Source organism: Barbatula barbatula (genome assembly GCF_947034865.1).
Source record: "Barbatula barbatula genome assembly, chromosome: 1".
In the NCBI taxonomy this organism is placed as follows: domain Eukaryota; kingdom Metazoa; phylum Chordata; class Actinopteri; order Cypriniformes; family Nemacheilidae; genus Barbatula; species Barbatula barbatula.
In genome coordinates, this window is record NC_136766.1 from 15791740 (window position 1) to 15814229 (window position 22490).

A 22490-nucleotide genomic window follows, 5' to 3' on the forward strand; every position below is an offset into this window, starting at 1 on the left:
TGATTGGACGCTCTTTAAAAACGTCAGCATTAGCTGTTTTACTATTCATGTAATCCCCAGCCATAGTAGAGTTTGAAATTGGTCGCAATGTAATAATATACACCCACCTCCATATTAGGATTTAGTTGTTTTGACAGCAGTTGAGCAATGTTTTCATGCAGTCTAACTGTGTGTCTACATGAAAACTCATATGTGGATAAGCAGTATTTCTTGCTCACAAAAGCGACCCAACGAGGGATTTTAAAAGCCTAGAGAAAGTTTTTGTAACTTTTACTATTTCATTTCGTTGCCTTCGCATTACGTACGCGGTAAGTGACGTATGTTTTCTTTACAGCGTAATGTTCGTGCTGCTTACCTATCTGCAAATTGCGCTGTACATCTTATCTAACTGTCAGCTTGAAAATACTTGTGTTAATATCACATACAAATAATAAAACACAAATTATTGTTGTTGTTAATACCCGTGACGAAAAACGTATTTTTTCTGTATAGTGAATGATTTCTATGTTTTGTTATGTTTTTGTTATAGAGAAAATATGCTGCGCTCTTTTAGGGATCACATATGGGAGAGTTGGGAGTGGGATTCACACAGTAAATCCCCTGATGCCCAGCTGTCACCATACCGACAGGCTGTTTATTTTCATGTCAGTCCTCTGCTGGAGAGTAAGGGCACTGCAGGGGTCAGAGGCACCAAAGGTGAGACTCGTGCGTAAATAGTGACGTAATAGCTGTTTTGTCAGAAGGTTACAGTAGCAGTACCTCAGAAATACTTAAAACACATACTACCGCTCATACTAAAAATGCCTTTATTATGCTCTAGTACAGTATTACACATTAGGTTTAAAGGATCAACGTTGTTCAATCATTAAATTCATTTTATTTCAACCTAATTGTTGTGTAAGGTTTTACTCATGGTGAGCATTACTGGGAGATTGAGTTCCTTGAACCTCCATATGGATGCTCTGTGATGGTGGGGGTCGGTACCCAAAATGCTCTACTGCACACAGGGGACAATAGATTTATTAACCTCATAGGTGAGTACAGTGATTAAAATGTTCTTCCCAACTTTCTAATTTCTACACTCATCACGAGAATTGTAGAGAGATGTAAACTAATCTGTTGTGTTCCTTTAGTTTAGCTGATAGAGCATTGCTTTAGCGGTGCAAGGGTTGTGGGTTTGATCCCAAGGAAAACTTATTCAGATAAATGTCTCTTGAAAGCACTGTTAATCATTTTAGAAAAAAATTTAAATGCATAAGAATTTAAAACTTCTTTTCATAAACCAATTGCTTAAAGGAATTTATTCTTAACCCAAAATGAATTTTCTTTCTTCTGCAGAACGCAAAATATATTTTGAAGAACATTGGTAACCAAACAACACTGGCCCAGTGTTGATTTTGTGTGAAATATCGCTTTAATATGAATATACAAATTGTTCTGTCAGATATTATATAGACTTGTGTTTGTTGTTGAAAGGCATGGACAGTGAGAGTTGGGGACTGTCATACAAGGGCTTTATCTGGCATAATGGAAGGAGTCGAAAATACACAGAACCGTTTTACGACAAAAATACAGTAATTGGGATTCTGTTGGACCTGAGTACTGGAACACTGACATTCTACCGAAATGGAATAAACCTTGGGGTTGCCTTTACAGGCCTAAGGCAGGTAATAAAACATCCTGACAACACTTGCACAAAGAATATGGAAATGATGGGTGTAGTTTGTTGCTTGTGAAATTGAATGTTTAAAAGTCTATAAAAAAGTGTTTTCCTTACAGATTAGCAAAGCTCTGTATCCTTTGGTGAGCTCTACTGCTCCTGAAACGGAGCTTCAGCTGGGTTTACGAACCCACAGAATGTCCTCCCTACAGGAACAATGCATACACATCATCATAAAGAGCCTTTCACATTATACCAATGCACACAAATTACAACTGCCAACACCCCTGGTGTGTCAAATACTAACACATGCACAATCATAAGGAATAACTTGTTTGTTGTTCATTTATAAAACACCATTCACACAGTCACCTATAACTTAACAACAAACTGTTCAGGTTTTGTATGATACTACAGTGGCGAGAACTGTGATGGATTCTCATTATATAAAGCCTACCTCAAAAATGGATTATACTTTAAATGTATCAGTAAGATGAAAAGCTAGACACCAAAGTTGAAAAATTATTTTTTGCATATTTATGTGTTCAAGAACTGCAGACACTGCTTGCTTCTTGACGTTCAGTGGGCACAGTCATTTGTATGGAATCATGTAGAGATTGTGAACACATGAATTTGACCAAATATGCATTTTTTGCTGATCTTTCCTTAAGTTCAATTGAAATTCATTTTTAAACATTTGCTACAAAATATTTATATTTCTATAAAGCTGCTTTGCTACAATGGCACATTGTGAAAATCGCAATGCTTATCTGTTTTCACAATCATCTTTATTGTACTCTTAGGTTAGTTATTATTGGTGTTATTATGCACCAAAAGCCAAATAAATGTTTAATGAAATTTGTCTAAAAATGTTGTTTATACTTGCTACTATCCTGTCTACTGATACAGGGTTCTTACAAAAAGGCAAACAAAAAACACGTTCACCATCTCTTACAATTTATTACTGAATTCACAAAATGACATACAAAATTAAAGATTTCGAAAGCAAAAGCATACATTTTTACAGCCAAACTGGAAAAAAAAACTTCACAAAAGAAGTAATCATAGTTCCACCTGGAAACCAGAAAAACACATCAACATAACAGATAAACATTTCGATACAGGTACAACAGAATGGCACAAAGATTCATCCAGAAAAGGTGATTTAAACAGCTAATATCATCTCTCCAGTAAGGCACACAAACACATGGGTTTGGGGAGGGGCTTTTCTAAAACTATTTAAGCCACTGGTTCACGTGTCAATACTCAGATGTATTGACATGAATAGGACGTTTACTGAACATGATGACACAGTTACAATTTAATAACAATTCCTATTACACTTAACCTATTAGTGCTAAATAATTGTTACCCAAGAACCTGCGTCTTGTGGACTTTTCATCCATGAAACAAGCCTTCTTTGTGCAGATTTAATTATAATCAAATTACAGCACACGGAGAACTTCCACTCCATGTACGACCCTTGAAAAGAACTGAACGGTTTCTATACTTGGTCGTTCTGCACACACACACACACACCAGTGATAACTCATATGACACAACATTATGTCTTATAGATAAAACATCAACAATCTTACAAAAAGAACAAAACTTTAAACTTTATATGGTCTTAAACTTTATCTTCTATCTTTCTTTGGGCTTTTAAATGAGCTCAATGGGATTGTCCCTGACAGGAAGTACATCTTCCAGTAACAATCTTATCTGGGGTAAAGTTATACAACAGCATTACTTAACAGATCACACACAGAGAGAAAAGAGGAGCTGCTGGCAGATATATTAACTCCAATAACAAGGACATATTTTAAGATCGGAAAATGCTTTCAGGTTTTGATTTCAAAAGGAATCCCAATAAATCCATTTAAGCATCATGCTTGAATTAACATTACACGTAAGAAACATCCACAAAACAAAATATGTAGTTAGATACTGTGGTGGCCTTACAGCATCTGAACCACTTAGAAGACAAAGTGATAAAGTGAGGGTGATGAGCTAAGATTATAAAAACCATACATGGTATAATAAAAAAAGATGACTGCATGAAAGCTCTGCAAGACAATACCTTATTTCATATACTTTATATAATAAAACAATAAACATGTTTAAAATAAGTGTTTCAAGATGGAGTAGTGCTTTGAACTGGTCCATAGTTTTTGCTAACTATAGCTTACAAATGTGCATTTTGCTTAACAATGATGAACTCTTTGAAAGATGAACTGTAATTCACACTGGTCAAAACAATCTCTGAACTACAGCTGTATGTATTGTTTGATTGATTTAGGACTCTGCTAAGAGACCTGAAAAAATGATACCGCATGGACAGTACCATAATGACAGAGTAGCTACAAGATTTCTGCACGAGAGAAAAGAAACTGATGAATTCAGCATCCTCAATTATTCTTTCCGTGTAGCTTCACTCAGTTCAAATACTCATGCATTGGGCAACACATAGGGAGACACTAGGGACGGGACACGGTATCAGAGGAGCGAAGCTATGGAACAGCGAGGGGTGGAGTTAAAGTCTTCTGCTGCCTCTCATTGGGTAAAGACCTCCTGATGTTGGTCAAGCAGGATGCGGATGAAGTTGTTGATTGGTCCGATGGCGCTAAGTGTCATGGCAGCATCTTGGCCCCAGAGCAAGTTGGGCCCGAACACTACAGCCAGGTTGGCATTGTTCATCTTATTCACTTCACTCTCAGCAGATACCTGCATAACAAAATCATTAAATACAAGACTGAAATGCATAAAGGCATAGCTAGGAAATAAAATACTGAGGCAAACCAATTGGAATTACCTGAGCAAGGAACCGTATGAGGAAGCGTAGCGCTGCATAGTTCTCCTCAGGAAGTGACGTCAGCATGGTTCGAATAGTTTCTGCCCAAGACCTGCTGTCAACATCTAATAACACAACACAGACCTTTCAGTATAGGACTCAAACAAACATGTGTGTGAGTTTTTTGCATGCTTTCTGAAAGTTGTTGATATTTAGAGGTGGCATGTGAATGCTGTGTTGTTGTCTTACTGTGGAAGTTGATGATGTCATTGTAGAGCTGGAAGGTGAGCAACGGCTCTGGCAGTTCTCTGAGGAATGTCTTTAAGATCACAGCAGCCAAGTGAACATCTTCCTGAGAGAAAATCACTTCCTCTCCTATACACACAAACACATACATTTTTGAGGACATTTTGAAGACACAACATCTGAATACAGACCAGAGAATCATATGACTACCTGAGTTATATTTCTGCTTAACATCTTTAACCAGAGAAACGTTTGCAGAACGTCTGAATATTCCCTCTGTCTGCAGAGCTAAAGACGAGAGTGAAATTTAGATGCAAAATAGGCCATAGAAAAAAAGTTGTTTTTATCTTTTCTGTTAGTTTTTTGTTAAGAAAGTAACAAAGTAAAAAGCTAAATGAGTACGACACCTACCATGCTGCTGCAAGAATCCAACAGTGTTAAACATCACCTGTGGAATTCCTTCGGAGTTTGCTGCCCTTTGTCTCAATCTGAGAACACAGAAGAAAAATTAACCTTTTGCTAGTCTCACATTTCAAAAACCAAAGCAAAGTCAATAAATAATTTTTTACAATTGACAAAAAGAGCGGAATGTAGATGGCTGAAGAACTTCCCATTACGTTTTACATTTTGTTCAATGATGATTTAGAGAACATAAGTGCTACAACAAACTATATGGACAGTAAGTAGTACAGTGTAACAGAACAAGAGAAGGAGATCACACATGGCAGTATTGCCATCATTAACCAAGGTATAGCGCAATATGTTTTGTTACCTAATGAATATATCCAGGTCACTCTTGTAAATGCTTACTCTCAATTAGTTTTTACCTGGTTAAATAAAGAATGAATGTGTTGATTCTATTAGTAAATATAACTGTGTGAGTTATGAGAGGACATGGGTTTTTAAAAAACTCACGTTGACAGAGGGACCCCAAACTGCTGGAAAGGGAGGGGAGGACTTAGGGGGGGAGAGATTGCTCCAGGGACGGCAGAAGGCTTCTGAGACAGACGCAGTTTATCATCATACCTACAGGAAGAGCCACTTGCATCTCAATATACAATTTATAACAGTATATATACAGTATTATATATTGTATTTATTCTCATAAAAATTGAATACTGAATTTTTTTACTCTCTGACTCTGTTGGGAATCACCAGCTGATCACACTTCAAAACCTCCTCCAGCTCACTCAAATAATTTATGTAGTTTATCTTACGGCCAAACTTAAAGCTGTGAACCAAAAAGAAGCACACAGGAGGTACAGTACAGAAAATAGACTACATGCTATAAGATTCAGTATAACAGTCTACTTTATCGAATACAGAATACAAGAACACTGTTAAGGACAGTGCATCAGAATAATTAATACAGAGAGCAACTGACCTGATTATGGGTTTAAAGAGAATAAGGATGGTTCTGATGAACATGGTGGGATGGACAATGTACAAGGCCTTGATATTTTTCTTATACCTGCAAAAGGCACAGCAATACTTAAAAACAAAAAAAAGGTTTGCTCTACTTAATAGCAGTAGACCCTGTACTAACAGCAGCATCACTTACTTTCTGTCAAACTCTCGGTAGGCATCTCTAAGCCAGCTGAGAGAGGGCTTGTTCTCGCTGGTCAATCCATGATGGAAGTAGATGAGTGTATAGTCACTCTCCACATACTTATCAAGAGTCTGCTTCAAATACCTGCACACAATCATCAATGGAGAAAATAATCATATATGCAACGGTTTTCTATTGCTTTACACCTAGATTTCAGTATTTTCCTATAAAACTACTACATAAAATAACAGGGAACTAAAAAGATTTCAATACATTTCACTTCATCAAAATGGTTTGTTTTAAGACATTATGGTGCCCTCAACTGAGCACATGATCCAGAACACTCAGCATATGGTTTTGACAAAAGTAAAGGAAGAAAAACACCAAGACAAGCAAAACAAAAAATGATACAGTATGGAATAAATAACTTGAATAAGCAAATACAAATAATGTTTTACATTAAATTCAATATATATATATATATATATATATATATATATATATATATATATATATATATATATACACATTTATTATACTGTGGGAAAATAAAATATAATTTCAACATAATAGCGAATGGTGAATTCAGGTTGATTGAAATCAATCTCAAAAAGTGTCCCATTCACCCTACATAGGCTTATATCTTTAAGTAATAAACAAATCAATTTCAGTTACATTAGAGGATACAGGTTGTAACTCACATATGAAGAGTAAGTGAAGCTGTTTAGCTGTTTTCATGCCTAATTACTTTACAATTCCAGAACATCAAAAATGATGCATTTATACATATAACCATAAAAAAACAATTTGAAACTGTAATGCCTACATGAGAAGTTTGTGATGATCCAGCTGATGTTGAGGGGGCATGCGACAAGCGTTAAAAACAATGACCTTCCGACCAAAGTTATCATCACCTGTTAAAAAAAACAGTATGAGGAAAAGTGAGTTGAAGCGGGAAGTCGAAGTCAGACTGCTTTTAAATGAGAATTAATTATTAGAAGGTGATGCGCATGGTTTGTATGAAGTGCCTCACCTGCCACCTCCACAATCTGATGTCTTGCAATGTCATAAAAGGGGTCATCCCAGGGCAGGTGTGAGGTGCCACTAAGACTCTTAATGTCTGAAGCTACGGGAAAAAACATTCGTTTTTTTTCTTCTAAGAATAAGATTTTAACTTTCTCTAGAGCAGGGGTTTACAAACTGGGGTACAAGGACCCACAGGGGGCCTCCAGAATGTTGTAAGTGTTCCCCCCGAATTTGTTTAAGAAAAATGTATTCTATTGAAGATTATTAGTTTCATTTCTACAAACAATATATTGTCTTTATAATAATATCACACTTACTATTTGTCATACCATTTTAATGCTTATTTATACAAAAAATATATGTATTATAGAAGGGGGTCCCTCTCAGAAGGTTTGTCATATTTTGGGGTTCCATGGCATAAAAACGTTTGAAACCTCTGCTCTAGAGGAGATGGTAAAACAAAATTTGATGTAAAGTCGTATGAATTCAAATCCAAGCTTAAAAGCAGTAAGAAATTCAAAATAAGTCAGATATGGAACATTCAAGCTGGTTATATAACACAAACATATTTAGAAACACACTCTAAAGTGTGATGGAAGAGGAAATGAGGAGGAAGTGATGTCAGCTTCTTAAATCTTATATTACTCTACCGAACCCTCTGTGCCTCACTTTCTTACCCAGATAAAAAAATCAATTATACTGAATTTCACATGAACATCCAGTCATTATAACGCTTTGCAATTTTTACACAGTGCTATATTATATAATAGTGAATAAATATAAATGCATATGCATACGGTGTGAGTAATGTTGATTGACTTCTCGTGTTTCTGCAAACTCTTTAAATAGATGGTGACAATTATTAAAACTGGAAAGTTTCAATTTCAGTTATAAATAAAGCAAGCACATGATTGGTATTTAAGGCATTTAGTTCCTTTTCTGAACACTTCTTTCTGAGAAAATAATCATCAAAATGAAACCAATATAAAAAACATCATGTCGAACAAACACACACAGCTCCATGGGCACTCACCAGATTTGCTTAGGCTAAAAGGGTCATCTGGTGGCCACTGTTTGCTCGGTACCAGTTTCAGATGGTCCAGGGAAGCGCTAGGAGAGTCATCTCCTCCCAGATCATCATGCAGGTCCACCAGCAGGTCAGAGGACATGATGGTCCTCTAAAACACAACATTTACACAAACATGTCAGACAGAAAGCTAAATAATAAAGGTACTGACAAAGACTTATCATTTATTCACCGTCATTTCAAACCTGTATGATATTTTGAAGAACGCTGGTAACCAAACAACATCTAATTATATTGTAAAACCACTCTATTGTAAAACAGAATGTCATCTTTAATGTTTCACAGAAGATTTCAAATGGAATGAAAGTGAACAATTGTTTACATTTTGGGGTGAACTTTTCATTTAATGTCAAGGACTGTCTGTGCAGCAGCTTTTTTTATTACATGTTCAGTAAGTAACTGACTCACTCTGGTGACCACAAACAATGAAGAAAGCTTTCCTGTGAGTTTCATAGCACAGCTTTCTAGTTAATTTACCATTTAAAGACAGTATACAATGCCTATTATATTACTTTTCTCATTATTATATTATAGTATATTACTGACAGGCCAACTTTACACACATTATTAATCTAGCGCAGTTAGATTTTTACAGAAATTGGTGTCGCGAAAAAAAATAGATCACTTGGAGACTTTGATGCAGCTATTACTGGCTGCCACAACCGCAATCTACATCATCAGCTGTGTTTCCTTACATACACATCATATTTTTAAGAATTTGCCAAATAATACTGACTAGTAAAAAAAGCCCCCAATTTATTTTTAAAGTCTAAAAGCTCATGCTTTGTAGAAATAATGAAAATCTTTATGATTATTCCCTATTTAATTCAATCTTGTGTAACTGCAGACATGTGACATTTTTAAATTGGTGTGTGTGTGTATATGTGTGTGTGGGTGTGTGTGTATAGCCATAAGGCTTCAAGCTCTGGCGTCAGTTGGGTTCAGACAATGATCCGTTGTGACAGTCCCCCGCACAGAAATATAGCTAGCCAGTTAGCCGTATACTGAGAAGACATCTCAGCTTTAGATTTTGCTCCTATTTATATCCACAACCCTAGAAGAGCCAACTTCACGCTTATCTACATCCACCGTATCATTCTGTTGTCACACCCACATTGATATCTATAATTCACAATCACACAATAGTTCCAGCCAGATGACGCAACTAGTTATTCATCACATAATGATTAAAAAATGTGAAGTGACCTTATCTTTTTTTTTACAGCCTTGGCGTTGGTGCAGACAGCAATTTTAAAAGCTTGTATTCCTATATCATGTACAGCAAACATCCTGGTTGTTTCTTTCTATTGGCACCAATCCAAAACCAATATATCCCTATACTTATTGATTTTGGGGTTTGGCTAAACAGCACCAGTCGAATTTTGCTCTTCTTATTCATCACACGGTTTACAAGACCATCGGCTAAAACAAAGTGTCTCATTCACATTTGTGCTTTGGAGGCATCAGGGTGGCACTTTATTTAGACACAAAGACCCTAAAGAGAATTGTAAAACAAGAGCTCTAATGAAAACCTTGATCACCAGCAACAGATCTAAAAAAATCTTACAAGAAAGGTATAACGTAATCTATAATGTAGATTGAACAAGTAATGCAGAATAATATAAACATTGCTGTTTAAATGGTGGTTCATGCAATTGGTTCTATCAGAGCCCTCTGGTAAGGTTCAGATGTGCTCATGGATGCATACACTCAAGCACTTTAAAGCAGGCAGGGCAGATTGAGTGTGTGGTGGTCTACTTTTGTATACTACCTCAGCACGATCATGTGATTCTGCTCATCTCCCAACAAATGATACACAGCAAATACAGGACAATTACCAAAACCAATAAGAAACTGTATGAGCTTGATGTTTATGTCAAGCTCGAGCTGCTACTGCGTTTGTAACTGTAAACAAACTGAGTGGAGGTTTCACTGGAACTAAGTATGGAAGGAGAAATACCAAGAGATATGAATCAATATTGTGATTTTTTATTATTATCACATGCAAGTGCCTATACACGACACTGGCATCCAGCGATCTTCTGCTCAATCCACCGCACAGATTCACATTCAAAGCTTAACACGAACGACCCCCAACCATTGCTGAACTTAAAATGTCAATCGTAAAACATTATTTCATTATCGTTTGTTTGTTACATGAGCAAGACTAACACCCTCCCCTGCTGTTTGTGTCAGATCTGTACAGACTGAGTCGGATTCCCAGTCGTTTCTAGGGAAACGCAACATCTGGACTTGTGTTCAAACCGCATTTAACCAAAAAAAAACGCATATATCAACCAATTTATCCGTACTTGTGTGGTTTAAAACAAGTCGCATGACTGTTTCTCTCTTTAATATCGGCAAGTGTGAAAGCAAGATGCTGCACAGATGGCTCGGTGTGCTCGGTCGACAGTCTGCTAAGCTAACTAGCTGCAAACCTGCTTCAACTTGGCATATCGTTTTGAAACCTATAACAAGTGTTTCCCTACGGTATGTCTGGATGGTTGTGTCGTGTGCCTCAAAGAAAGCGATAAAGCCCGCAGATTTCACGAAGGCAAATAAAGAGATACCGATTTACCTAATTTTCAGCGCTCCCTATCGAAGTCTTCACAACTCTTGTCAATCTTGCAATTTTAAAGCGGCACTTCCTGTTTCAGAACCGTGTAGTCCAGCGGGAACGCCCCGGAAAAAACATAAATCGGCGACTTGATAGTGAGTGGCCACGCCCCTAATAATGTGTCGTCATAATAGGTATACTATTATCGTCATTTAATGTAATCGTTTGTCTCTTTGTGCAGTAGGGCAATGTCTCCGTTCAAGTTTTTCCTTCCAGTTATATTTAGGATGGAGAATGATTTTATCAATACACTCAGAACAGAAAGGTTTTAAAACACTTTAACCTCAAGTAACCTTTAGTATTACTCTAAAGGTTTAGGATAAATTCTTTGTGCATTGTTTTAGACAGCCACGAAAAACACAAATAATAAAACTCCATTCTCACACACTGGCATCAACTTACAAAGAATTCAGAATTTTATTAATCACTTTTCAGGTTACATTACATTTAACCTAATTATTTGGTACTTGTTTAAAAAAGGTATTTTTTTCAAATGCTGGAAGATCATTTCTCATTTGCTGAGTCGGTTTTGTCAATGACTTTTCTCATCCAGCGACGCATACGGAACAGATGTGTGTAGAATCCATATTTGCCATCACGGTCGCAGCCCTCACCCCATGACACAATGCCAATCTGATACCAGCGATTATCTGTAGGACTCTGTGGGCATTGAGAAGTAAACATATAAAGAGGAAAATAAGCTTGAATATAACTAGAAACAGACCAAAAATAGAGGTTTCTAAGTAACCTACTAATTATATGCAACTTAATTGTTTTTTTTACCTTCATCACAAAAGGCCCACCACTGTCTCCCTCACATGAATCACCTTTAGTTGATTCATGTGGCTGGTAACCTGTAAAACAGAAGATAAGATGAGTGCATAAGCTTCTAATAACTTACATCTGAGTTGAAGCCTAAATGTTCCTAACGTGAAAAAACTTGGCTGGTCTTACCAGCACAGAACATATTGTCAGTGACGATGACAGAGGTAGAATTGCGGCAGATGTTTTGATCCACAATGGGCAAGTGAATCTGTTGCAGCACTGCAGGAAGATTTGCAGGGTTAGAGGTCCACGATTCCCTGAGGTTCCCCCAGCCGGTTACACGGCCTTTGTAGCCAGCAAACATCAAACTTGAGATGGGGGGAAAAAATCATTGAATTACTGTCAAAAAATGAGTTCAAAAGTGTTATAGAGTGTATGCAGCCTATACATTTTATAAAGGATATACATGTACTGTTATATACAAATGTGTCATTCATAAATAAAAGAGGACAAATACATAACAACTTGCTTCAAAAGTTTAGTGGTTATTAAATATTGTATTTTCTAACTTTTTTGCGATGGCTTTGGTGGGTAGACAAACAGGATGGATCTCATTAGTAAAGATAATAGGCTTCTTCATGCGCAGTAGAGCAATGTCTCTGTTCAGGTTCTCCTTCCAGTCATATTTAGGATGGAGAATTATTTCATCAATGGCCACTATCTTCTCCGTGCCCTTCTCATACCTGACTCAGACAGAAAAATGTTTTAAAACAGAAGTATTACTCAGAAGTTTCTTAATTACTAAACAAGCTATTTCAGAGCTTGAATCAACAGAACTAAATACATTTACTGGTTTTTATTTAGATTTGTCCTTTAATTGTATATGTTGTTGTTGCTATTAAATTATATACCAGTAGCCTAATAGCACCAATAAACTTATATAGGTCTTTTAAACTTGTGCACAAGTGCTTACTTAGTACGAGAGTGTTTTCCAAGACGAACAAGGATATCATTGGTTGTGAAGTTTTTGTTCCAGGGTGGGAAGAGAAGGCAGTGAGCTGCAGTCACAATCCATGTATCACTGATCAGACTGGCTCCACAGAGCAACTCTTGAGGACTGCGCTTATACAACATCACCTGCCTGCAAATAACATAAAAAACAACATACAATCCACAGGATTAGCTATTGGCCTTCAACAATAATCCCAAGCAAGTGGGGAAAATATATTTGATGTTACTGCTGTGATAAATTTACCATGGAGCACTGGCCACTTCAGCCTCCTCTCCACCAACTATTCTGCTTCCACCGTATGACATGAGTAACTCCTTTTCCTTTTTATCTTCTTTACTGACCTTCTCAAATAAGGGCCTCACTCCGCACTCTGACAAAAGACAATGTCATAAACTTTACTCTCAGCCGACTACAGAAAAGATCAAACCTCACCCCATGATAACATAATCAAAGCACCATGTGTGGGTAATACATGAGTCTCTTACCTTGCTCTCCATTGCCAAAGCTGCGGGGGCTAAAGAAAGTCTTCCTTTTGTCGTCCTGAGTTGTTCTCGATCGACCACCTTCATCCTCCACAAATTGGTCCAGAGGGGCATCTGAGATTAAAAAAATAAAGACGGATTGCTTAGCGGGGTGTATTAATTAATTTAATGTATAAATCTATAAGCTATATCAATTTTATCTTAAGCATATACAATACCAAGAATTGTAATTATTCAAAATTGCCAGATCTTACAGTGTCCAAATATTATTTTGAAGAGTATTACAATAAACCAACTGTAACACTTTTCTGAGGGAATATGTGTTTTTTTTTACAATGTATTAATATGTATTAACGCAAGAGAGATATAATACTCACCACACAACTCAAAGTCACAATAGTCAATGGTTATGTTTCCAACAGGTTCCTTGACGTAGCACCAAGGTCCTTCCATATCTGCATCAGGATTTCTACAGTGGTTCTTGACCAGCTGAACTTGAGGCAGAAAATCTTTTCCCTTAACCAAGGCTTGTACTTCTTTTGCGTTCCACTGCAGACAGGTGCGACCCCCCAAAGTCACAGACAGATCTCCAGTGTAGGCCTCCCCATTTCCATCCAGACAGTTAGTCTTAACATAACGCGTTTGAGAATTTACTATAGGTGGTATAGGAGGAGGTGCAACAGTCTGACCTGAAGAAGAGCGAATGAGATGATCAGAACTGCTGGTTTGTCATAAATAAGGTAACATGTATGCAGAAAGCATTTCATTACTAGTAGTCTTAATGCACCGTTTCTTTTTTTTTATGTGTCTATGAACTTAAAAGACCATTGTGTAAATGTTAAAAGCATCTAGCAGTGAGGTTGCGAATTGCAACCAACGGCTCACTACACCCCTACCCCTCTCTTTCAGGCTGAGAGAGGACTAATACCTCATCACGTTTTTACTTCTTTTCCCGAATTAGATAAGGCATTTACGAAACGTGCTTTGTAGAGCAGTTTGTCTGTTTAGAGCTACTGAAGAAACAACATAGTGACATGTCAAAAACAGTCCATGCAAAGCAGACCAGCCCTATGTAGATAGAAATATCTCATTCTAATGTAAGAAAAACATAATGCTTCATTATTTAAGGTCTTTAAACACCTGAGAAAACATAGTTATGTATTATATCACATTTCTGTCAATAGATCCAAAGAATTACACACTGGATCTTTTGCTAGACCAATCTGGAGGAACTTAAAACAGAATGGAAACATAACACCTCCATGGCAACTTAAAGGAATAGTGCACCCAGAAATATCAACAAAAATGTAATCGTTTATTCATAAGTTAATTCAAAACCTGTATATGACTCTTTCCTCTGTGGAACACAAAATAAAATATTTTGAGAAATGTCTCTGTGGTTTTATGTCTGTAAAATGGAAGTCAATTTGGAATCACATGAGGGTGAATAAATGAATTAAAATTGTTTGGGTGAGCTGTCCAAGAGCACAATTATGATGGCTTAAAGGCCATACCAAAAACTTTTATTTTTGTAAATCCCAAGCTTTAGCCGCTACACCACACCTTGCTTTAATGTTTTTGTCTGTTGTGCAATTTTTTACCGCATTCTGGCACATTGCAGGCTTCTCTCCTGACTGCGGGGTCTCTTGTAAAACACCAGGGCCCACCACTGCTCTTATCTGGGTTTCTGCAGTGGTTCTCTGGTAACTTTAGAAGTGTGACATTAAATTCACTTGCAAAGGGAAAAAAGGGAATATAAGCATTGGAAAATAATCCAGTATTCAACTAAATAATTTTTTTTGCCGTTAGCCAATACTGAAAGATGACACTGTTAGATACAAGGGGTTTCTACACAAGAATAACAAACAGTACATACTGAATCCTGTGAGGGAAGTTGCTTTTCCAGAACTGACACACCCTTCCAGATTTGGTAACAGACACACCACCTTTATAGTTTTCACCAGTATGACTGTAGCAGTCTCCTGTAAATCACACATGTAACTAGCTAGTTATTTTACTCAACAAATCTCATACAAAATCTATGTTAATTAATGTGTTCAAGTATGCAATCACTCTAACTACAGTATTACACCCTTACCCTTCGCATGGATACATAGTCTCACAATGTCGATATTTGCTTTTGTTCTGGGTAATGTTGTTCCTTTACAGTCTGTGGCAATAAACGAAAAACATTTGCATTACATTTTCATGTCAAAAGTTATCCACTCACACAAGACTTTTATTTTATACATTGAGCAGGGAAAGGCCAGTGAAAGTGCACTTTGTCCTTGGTTCAATAGAAAGTGTTTACCCAAACTGTTGTCACTGTTTACACTTAAACTTTTTGTAAAATCTGTCTAAAGATATTCTTACCTAAATATTTTCCCCAAAATTCTTCCTGAGGAAGTGGAAGATATTGCAATAGTTAGAATACTAGATAAAACAAACGTAATTATACTTTTCAAATGCCTATGAAGATATACTATATATAAAAATCAGCCCACAGTTATTTCAAGTATTTCTAAATATGTTCCACAAGACCAAATATTTGATAATTATTAAATTTTAATGCTTTTGCTTACGGTTTTATCAGCTCTCTCAAACACCTCTCGTGCTTCTTCGTGGTCACAGATCTCCTCCACACATTCTCTCTCCTGATTCCCTGGCTTCAGTTCCTCAAAAATTTGGTTAGCTCTTTTAGCCCGGATGATCTGAGAGGCTTCCTTGTTGTCAATAAACACTGAAGCCCAAAAAGTAAACACTTAGACCAAAACCATCAAGAGCTAAGAAACACTAAGATTCTGTAAATTCAAATGTTCAATCAGGTTTCTAATTTTCTTACCATCATAACACAATGTGAGCTGGAGAACTTGTCCAAGAAGTAAATGGAGTATGAGAAGTGCTGGTTTTGCACCCATTCTTGCGATCGAGTGAGGCTGTAACCCTAAAAGAACTTGGAGAGTCTGGTCCCACTCAGTCAGAAAGCCCAAAGCTGCAGCTACTGCAAGTTAATATTGAACTACCAGAGTTCAGAGAGAACAAAATGTATGAACTCTTTGATGTCACTCAATAATGACTCAGATCACTCTTGGGTAGAACATTCTTTACTTTCTGAGGAACATCGTCACAACTACATTTAATAAAAACAAAGTGATAACACTTAAGCTTCATATCTCAAAAGCTGGCTGATTAGATGTATTTGAATGCAAGTGAGACATAACATAAACAGCATGAACATAATATATTTAAAACCTATTCAAAAGTAATGTCTTACAAAGTTTTAGAAATAAACCAGTTGTAAAGGGTTTAAATATTTATTCCAATTTTGTACTTCTAAAGAAGTACATTTGAAAGATTTAAGCTGGTGTACCAAAAATCTCATTCCTACTTAGAAGAAATGCTGATGTAACTAAAGATAGACAACTGGTTGCTTGTAAAATACAAAGTCATTCACTTTAACAGTTAGAGACTGACAGGTTAAATTCCTCGTCAAAGAAGATTCATCAAGGAAAATCCTCGTACATTTCCCAAAAGATGTACAATGTTTGTATAAACAGTGATGTAACAAGGTCCACTCTAAACAAAAGTCAATATTTACTGATATCCACAGTGAACAGTCCTAAAAATAAAAAAACAACAAGCCTTTAATTCAACAAAGCTGCCATGTTTATTTTACAAAGAAGCAAAATGATTGTTTGAGTCATTACATACGTCTTGTTGTTGCTTTGGTCAAAAACAAAATGTTAAGAGACTGTACAAATATGAAACTTACGATTCTATTTCAACAGTTTCTGCCACTGAGCTTAGATCATCCTGACTTTGTAATATGACTAAACAACTATTAGGATCCTGTTCTGGAACTACAATACAGGTGTCACAAACATTGCTGTCCTGCACAACCATAGCTTCCTGAACGTCTAGACACTTGACATCAGCAGGCTGGTCATGAATTACTACACACTCAGCATTGCTATCTGAGACGATAAACTGAATAATATTCTCACTGAACTCAATTTGTTCAAGCCCCTTATCAATTGTGTCATGTTGGTATACGCCAGAGTCCAAAACAACACCTTCCTGGTGAGACAGTATTGTAGAGTCATCAGGGGCTTGAACGTATGCCACAGCTTGTCCAATCTCTAATCTGATGGCGCCTCTCTTTCCTGGCTCACTCCGTGTTTTACTGTATGACCTTCTGGCTCGACCTTGCGTTGGCAATGAGTGCCCAGCTTGTTTGTGTGACTGTATATGCCGCTGTAGACTCTGCATCATTTTGTATTTAGCGCCACACTCCTGACACTTGTACGGCTTCCCCTCCTGATGAGATTTTAAGTGGCGCCGTAGCTTGGTCGCCATCGTGTACCCTTTCCCACACTGTTCACATTTATAAGGCCTTTCTCCCGTGTGCAGCCGTTCGTGGGCCCGTAGTGTGTGAGGGTCCCGTAAAGCTTTACCACACACAGGACAGAGATACATCTCACCCGTGTGTGAAATCAGATGCCTGCGCAGTTCGGGTACTTGAGAGAAGCACTGGTCACAGTGATCGCACTTGTAGGGTTTCTCTCCAGTGTGAATGCGCAAGTGTCCCAGCAAATTCCCACGTTGGCGAAAGCTCCTGTTACAGTACTGGCAGATGTACGGCCGTTCTCCACTGTGGAGACGCATATGGTTCCGCAAAGATCCAGAAGTGGCTAGTTCTTTATTGCACTCTGGGCACTTGATCTTCTCAGCCTGGTAGTCAGGCTCTTTGGTCCGATGAACTGCTCTGTGGACTCGTAGCGAAGGTCGCCGAGCAAAAGCTTTTCCGCAGACGTCACAGACATACGGCTTCTCACCTGTGTGGAGTACTAGATGTTCCCTGAGGTCACGTTTCAAGCCATAGCATTTGTCACAGTGCGGGCATTTAAAGGGCCTCTGACCGCGGTGCATTAGCAGGTGAGCCTGGAAGCTTTCCTGAGAACTGTAGCATTTACCACACTCATTACACAAGTACGGCTTCTGATCTTGATGTGTTAAATTGTGTTTCTTAAGATGGCACAGCTGAAAGAAACTCTTGTCACATTGGTCACATTTGTACCTCCTCTCTCGTATATTGGAGAGATAAAGGAGATCCTGAGAGTCTTGCATTCTATCATTGCATTGGTTCTCACTTACTTCCTCTTCGTCGCTACTCTCATCATGCTTTTTAAAAAGTTTTGTTTTGTTTTTCAGACATTCACGTCTGTAAGTACGGTTAGCTGCGGAATGCACTTTTCGGGGTTTAGCTGCAAGGCGAGAGCTGGCTCTCAGGCTTCTCTCTGGCCTCAGCTGCTCTGATGAATTCAGGACTTGTGACGTAGATACACTAACTTTCTGAATATCATCTCTAGCGGTAAGCTCCTCAGCCTGCCCAGCTTTACTCTCCCCATGTGCCTCATCTGTTCCATGCTTCTCTAGGGCAATAGAATTACAGGATTTGGAGTCCTGAGTTCTTTTCAACTTGATTTGAGGTTTGCTCCTTTGAATCTGAGGTTTTGTATCTTCTTGTGTGACTTGCCCGTCAGTATTCTGTTCTGAACTGTCGACAGAATCTGTTGGAAGACACAGTTTGTATTTAGCCTACATATTAAACACACCAGACCACATCATGGACCATCATCTATTCAGCAAGAATATGATGTATTAACTCACATGCACAGCCTGCATCATCAGGGTAAAATGGAGGGATAGCCTCCAGAACTTCCTCTTGCTCTTTTTCTGGTCGATCATGTTTGCAGACTTCGACTTGCACGGCTGCCGTTTTATCCTCTGATTCCAGAGGCTCAAGAGGGGGTTCTTGTTGATCTCCCCACAGGAGCAGTTCTGTTCCTGGCTTAATGTCCTGACTGACCTGTAGACACCGCCTTCCATCCACTTCGAGCATACTAACATTTTTCTTTTCCTTATTTCGAGTACTGCAGGCAAACCTGTGGAGACATATGAGAGACAGTTAAATAAGCCTGGTACTAATTAACTTACTAACAAAATACTGATGGCCTAATGAAAATACATGACAGAAAGACTAATAGTGAATGCTGAATAAACATACCTTATCCAATACATTTCATCTGAGATTTGTCCTTTCAACACATTTTGGCATGTATTTTGTAATCCCTGCTGAACAAGAACACTTATTTACGTCTTACTTGAAGCTCACATGAATTACATACAAGATCACTGATAAAACAAAAACAACACCGTAAAATCTGCTGCTGTTGGTTTAATGACAAACACCTGTCAGTACACTGGTAAACTTACCTCTTCTAACCTTTCCTTCCCAATCATTGTGTCAGGCTCCTTCAGACCTAGCAAAGTGCCTTTCTGTAACACTCGCCCAACACACCACAAACCCAGCTGTCCATCTTTAGCCAGAGAAGGGCCCAGCGTTAGGCCTCGTGGTATTGATCTCAGCACCCTGTGAACGGAATCTCTCATATCCTCAGACTCTTTATTGCTTCCAATGTGTGTAGCCACTAGAAAAAAATATGACAATGATCATACTTTGACACTTTTTGATTTTGAAGGCTCAATTCAGTTATAAGAAATGTCACCATGCACTATGTGACTTGTACTTAATACGTAATAATAAATATTGATTGAAAACTAACAATGAATAGACATTAGGAGATCAGCATTTAAAGCTTCAAATATTTATCAAGATTTAGTAAAGCTATTACTACTTGAATAATACTGTACAACCATCAGAAAGCGTATTCACAGTCTGTTTTTATTTATGAGGATTTTGATAATGATTTTTAGTGAAAACAATCATTTCGACATTAGTGTAAAGTCTAACGAAGTTACAATACCTAAAATATATGTTGCATGCACAATGTAAATACTTTCATTCAACACTACAAAAGGTTAACAGTGCTTTTACATTTTGCTAAAGGTTAAGTGGTAGGGTTACTTCCACGTGGTACTTTGGCAGTCTATCTATGGTATGCTTGTCAACGACACTAGCAACAACAGATTCGTTGTTATGCATCATCGTGGAGCTAACGCTGATGTGACAATAAATTAAGTTAGCTCGGAGATTAACCCTGATGCCTGATACATTTCACAAAGTTAGTGGAATTAAACACTGTGTGTATGTAAAACAAAGTCAAGTAATTCTCCAACTAAACACTGTTTTTGATTTGCCTCTATATAACCCATGCACATGTTGATCTGTAGCAAATTATACTACCTAGCGGTGTTAACCTATCAATAACTGGTCGAATCCGTTTGCTAATTTTAACGTTTTAAAAACGAATAAAAACATGTAACCCACTCTGGGCTATATTTCCTCTGCGCATTGGCCACTCGATGATCTGTTTATCCGGCTGAAACTCCGGGAAAATTATCGTTCTCCAGCAAACAGGGCATCGACCGGAAGTAGCTGTTACAGTGAAACTCTTCCCTCTTTACACGCCTCTTTATATAGAACCCCCAATGTTTTATTTTAAAACAATCCGAAGACGTAATGAAAGTCAATTATAGGAGTGACTTAAATTGTTAATGGAAATAATACGAACCTATACAGAGTACCATGTGCAAAAGCACAAACGTATCTATTCGTGTTAAAGATTATAACGAAGGGTATTCCTCTGTCGACAACACTACTCTCTTTACGCCTTCTTTGTTTATTTAAATTATTATTTTCTCTCTCTGTACGTGCAAATGCAAAAAAATTAAAGATGAACTATAAATGCAAAACGCGTATCCCTGTCCAATGCACAAAAACTTTCTAGCACAAGGTGGAGCTAGAGAGACATCTCTATTGCACACCTCTTTAGAATCAAGGAAGAGGAGCATATCACATTGTTTGGTTTAAGTTTGGGTCCATTTTTAAACCCAGTAGCTCACACTACTGTTTATTATCCTGCTATATATTTAGAAGAAAACGCAGTGTTGGTCAATAGGTTTAATGCATATGATTCTAGCAGCAATGGAAGCAAATCCGACATTTGAGGAGATTGGAAAGAGGACGTGGAAGATCTCCATCTGTCTGACTGGATTTTATGGGATTTGTGAATGTCAGAAATGTGTATAAAGTGTATAGTGATATAAAGTGTGTATAATTTCATGGTGAGTTTGTTGTGTGATATGTTTTGGCCAATTTCATCAAAACATCCCTTCAGTCAGCCTGGTTTAGCACTGAAACTCAATCCGTTTGCTCTTCTGATGACCAATTTTGCTAATCCTTTTCTGTTTTTCTCCTTTATCTCAGTTACCTTTCCCTTATCCTTTTATAGTTTACGTCTTGTCCCAGTTATTGATCTTTCTACTGTAGTAGCATTGATGTACCAGCCTAATTGTTTATGTTATAGTCAAAGACCTCTACTTTTTGTGTCTGTTATAGTTAATTAATGAGTGTAGAGACACTTAAAGTGATTATTTAAAATCATGTTGTTCAGAGTCAGACCTCTTTAAATTGCAAACCTGTGTTGAATACAGAAAGGATCTGAATAACTCAGCCTTTTCACATCACCGTGGCAACATGGATCCATCTGACCCAGGGGAGACTGAGAGGGGAGAGACAGGGCAGATTGGATGCACTCACACACGACACTGTCACTGCGAGCTGTTCTATATAAAAAATGCACCAGCCTTCAACATGTTCGCAGGTTTAAATGTTTAGAGAATGTTTTTATATGACATTTTATATGATACGTATTTTGTATTTGTTGTTTTTACAGCATCTAATGTTTTTTTGCTCTAGCTCTGTTTGTCATTGCTAGTGCCACAGTAGTTCAGCAACATTTACACTAAACAGACCACATCGAGGAGAAAGAGATCAAAATGATGATGCTGAACAGTACAGGCAGTAATAATGTGTTTTCCTCTTCTTGTTGTTTCATGGAGTAAAGCTCACAGAGCCAGTGGCAGCTTCCCTCATCTAAACTTCAGATTCACATTTTCTAGAGCAGATTTCCCCCTCCATTTATATTTCATGTGTCAGTTCTGTAAGGAGAACTCCTCTTTGTCGAACAAAGGTAGTCAGGAGGGTGTGAAAGCAGTGTTTTTAGTGTTGTCTGTGCTTTTGTTATAATGGTAATGCGGTATCATTATTTGGTTTTACAACAGAAGACAATAATTGTAACTCATTATTGTCTCTCATAATCTTGACGATAATGATTTTCTCTCTCTCTCTCTCTCTCTCTCTCTCTCTCTCTCTCTCTCTCTCTCTCTCTCTCTCTCTCTCTCTCTCTCTCTCTCTCTCTCTCTCTCTCTCTCTCTCTCTCTCTCTCTCTC

At 37.6% G+C, this 22490-nt stretch overlaps 3 protein-coding genes across 4 annotated transcripts; 1 reads left to right on the forward strand and 2 right to left on the reverse strand.

The window, feature by feature from the left end:
- Positions 1–62: 62 nt before the first annotated feature.
- Positions 63–2667, forward strand: LOC306901810 (SPRY domain-containing SOCS box protein 3). Of its 2 annotated transcripts, none has more exons than XM_079469913.1 (5): positions 63–308; positions 530–696; positions 903–1034; positions 1477–1667; positions 1780–2667. In XM_079469913.1, exons 2-5 carry the CDS (start codon positions 537–539, stop codon positions 1981–1983), a joined length of 687 nt encoding a protein of 228 aa, XP_079326039.1. In that variant the 5' UTR covers positions 63–308; positions 530–536; the 3' UTR covers positions 1984–2667. The 2 variants fall into 2 exon arrangements, with proteins under 2 accessions (XP_079326039.1, XP_079326040.1); XM_079469914.1 differs by having other exon boundaries at positions 112–308; positions 1477–1663.
- Positions 2597–11043, reverse strand: arhgap1 (Rho GTPase activating protein 1). Its single transcript, XM_079469898.1, has 13 exons — positions 10938–11043; positions 8306–8450; positions 7280–7372; positions 7073–7160; positions 6259–6390; positions 6082–6168; positions 5830–5928; positions 5613–5723; positions 5109–5185; positions 4908–4985; positions 4701–4826; positions 4473–4576; positions 2597–4384 (listed from the first exon to the last, which is right to left on the reverse strand). The coding sequence occupies exons 2-13, from the start codon at positions 8439–8441 to the stop codon at positions 4214–4216; spliced, it is 1302 nt and encodes a 433-aa protein (XP_079326024.1). The 5' UTR covers positions 8442–8450; positions 10938–11043; the 3' UTR covers positions 2597–4213.
- Positions 11044–11369: 326 nt separating this feature from the next.
- f2 (coagulation factor II (thrombin)) lies at positions 11370–20613 on the reverse strand. The gene is made up of 20 exons (XM_079464276.1): positions 20527–20613; positions 19512–19726; positions 19303–19367; positions 18906–19180; positions 17008–18805; positions 16313–16365; positions 16078–16236; positions 15818–15975; positions 15609–15633; positions 15334–15405; positions 15112–15217; positions 14837–14967; positions 13613–13924; positions 13239–13349; positions 12997–13123; positions 12715–12882; positions 12311–12484; positions 11931–12109; positions 11760–11830; positions 11370–11636 (listed from the first exon to the last, which is right to left on the reverse strand). The coding sequence occupies exons 1-20, from the start codon at positions 20549–20551 to the stop codon at positions 11481–11483; spliced, it is 4380 nt and encodes a 1459-aa protein (XP_079320402.1). The 5' UTR covers positions 20552–20613; the 3' UTR covers positions 11370–11480.
- Between the last annotated feature and the right edge of the window lie 1877 nt (positions 20614–22490).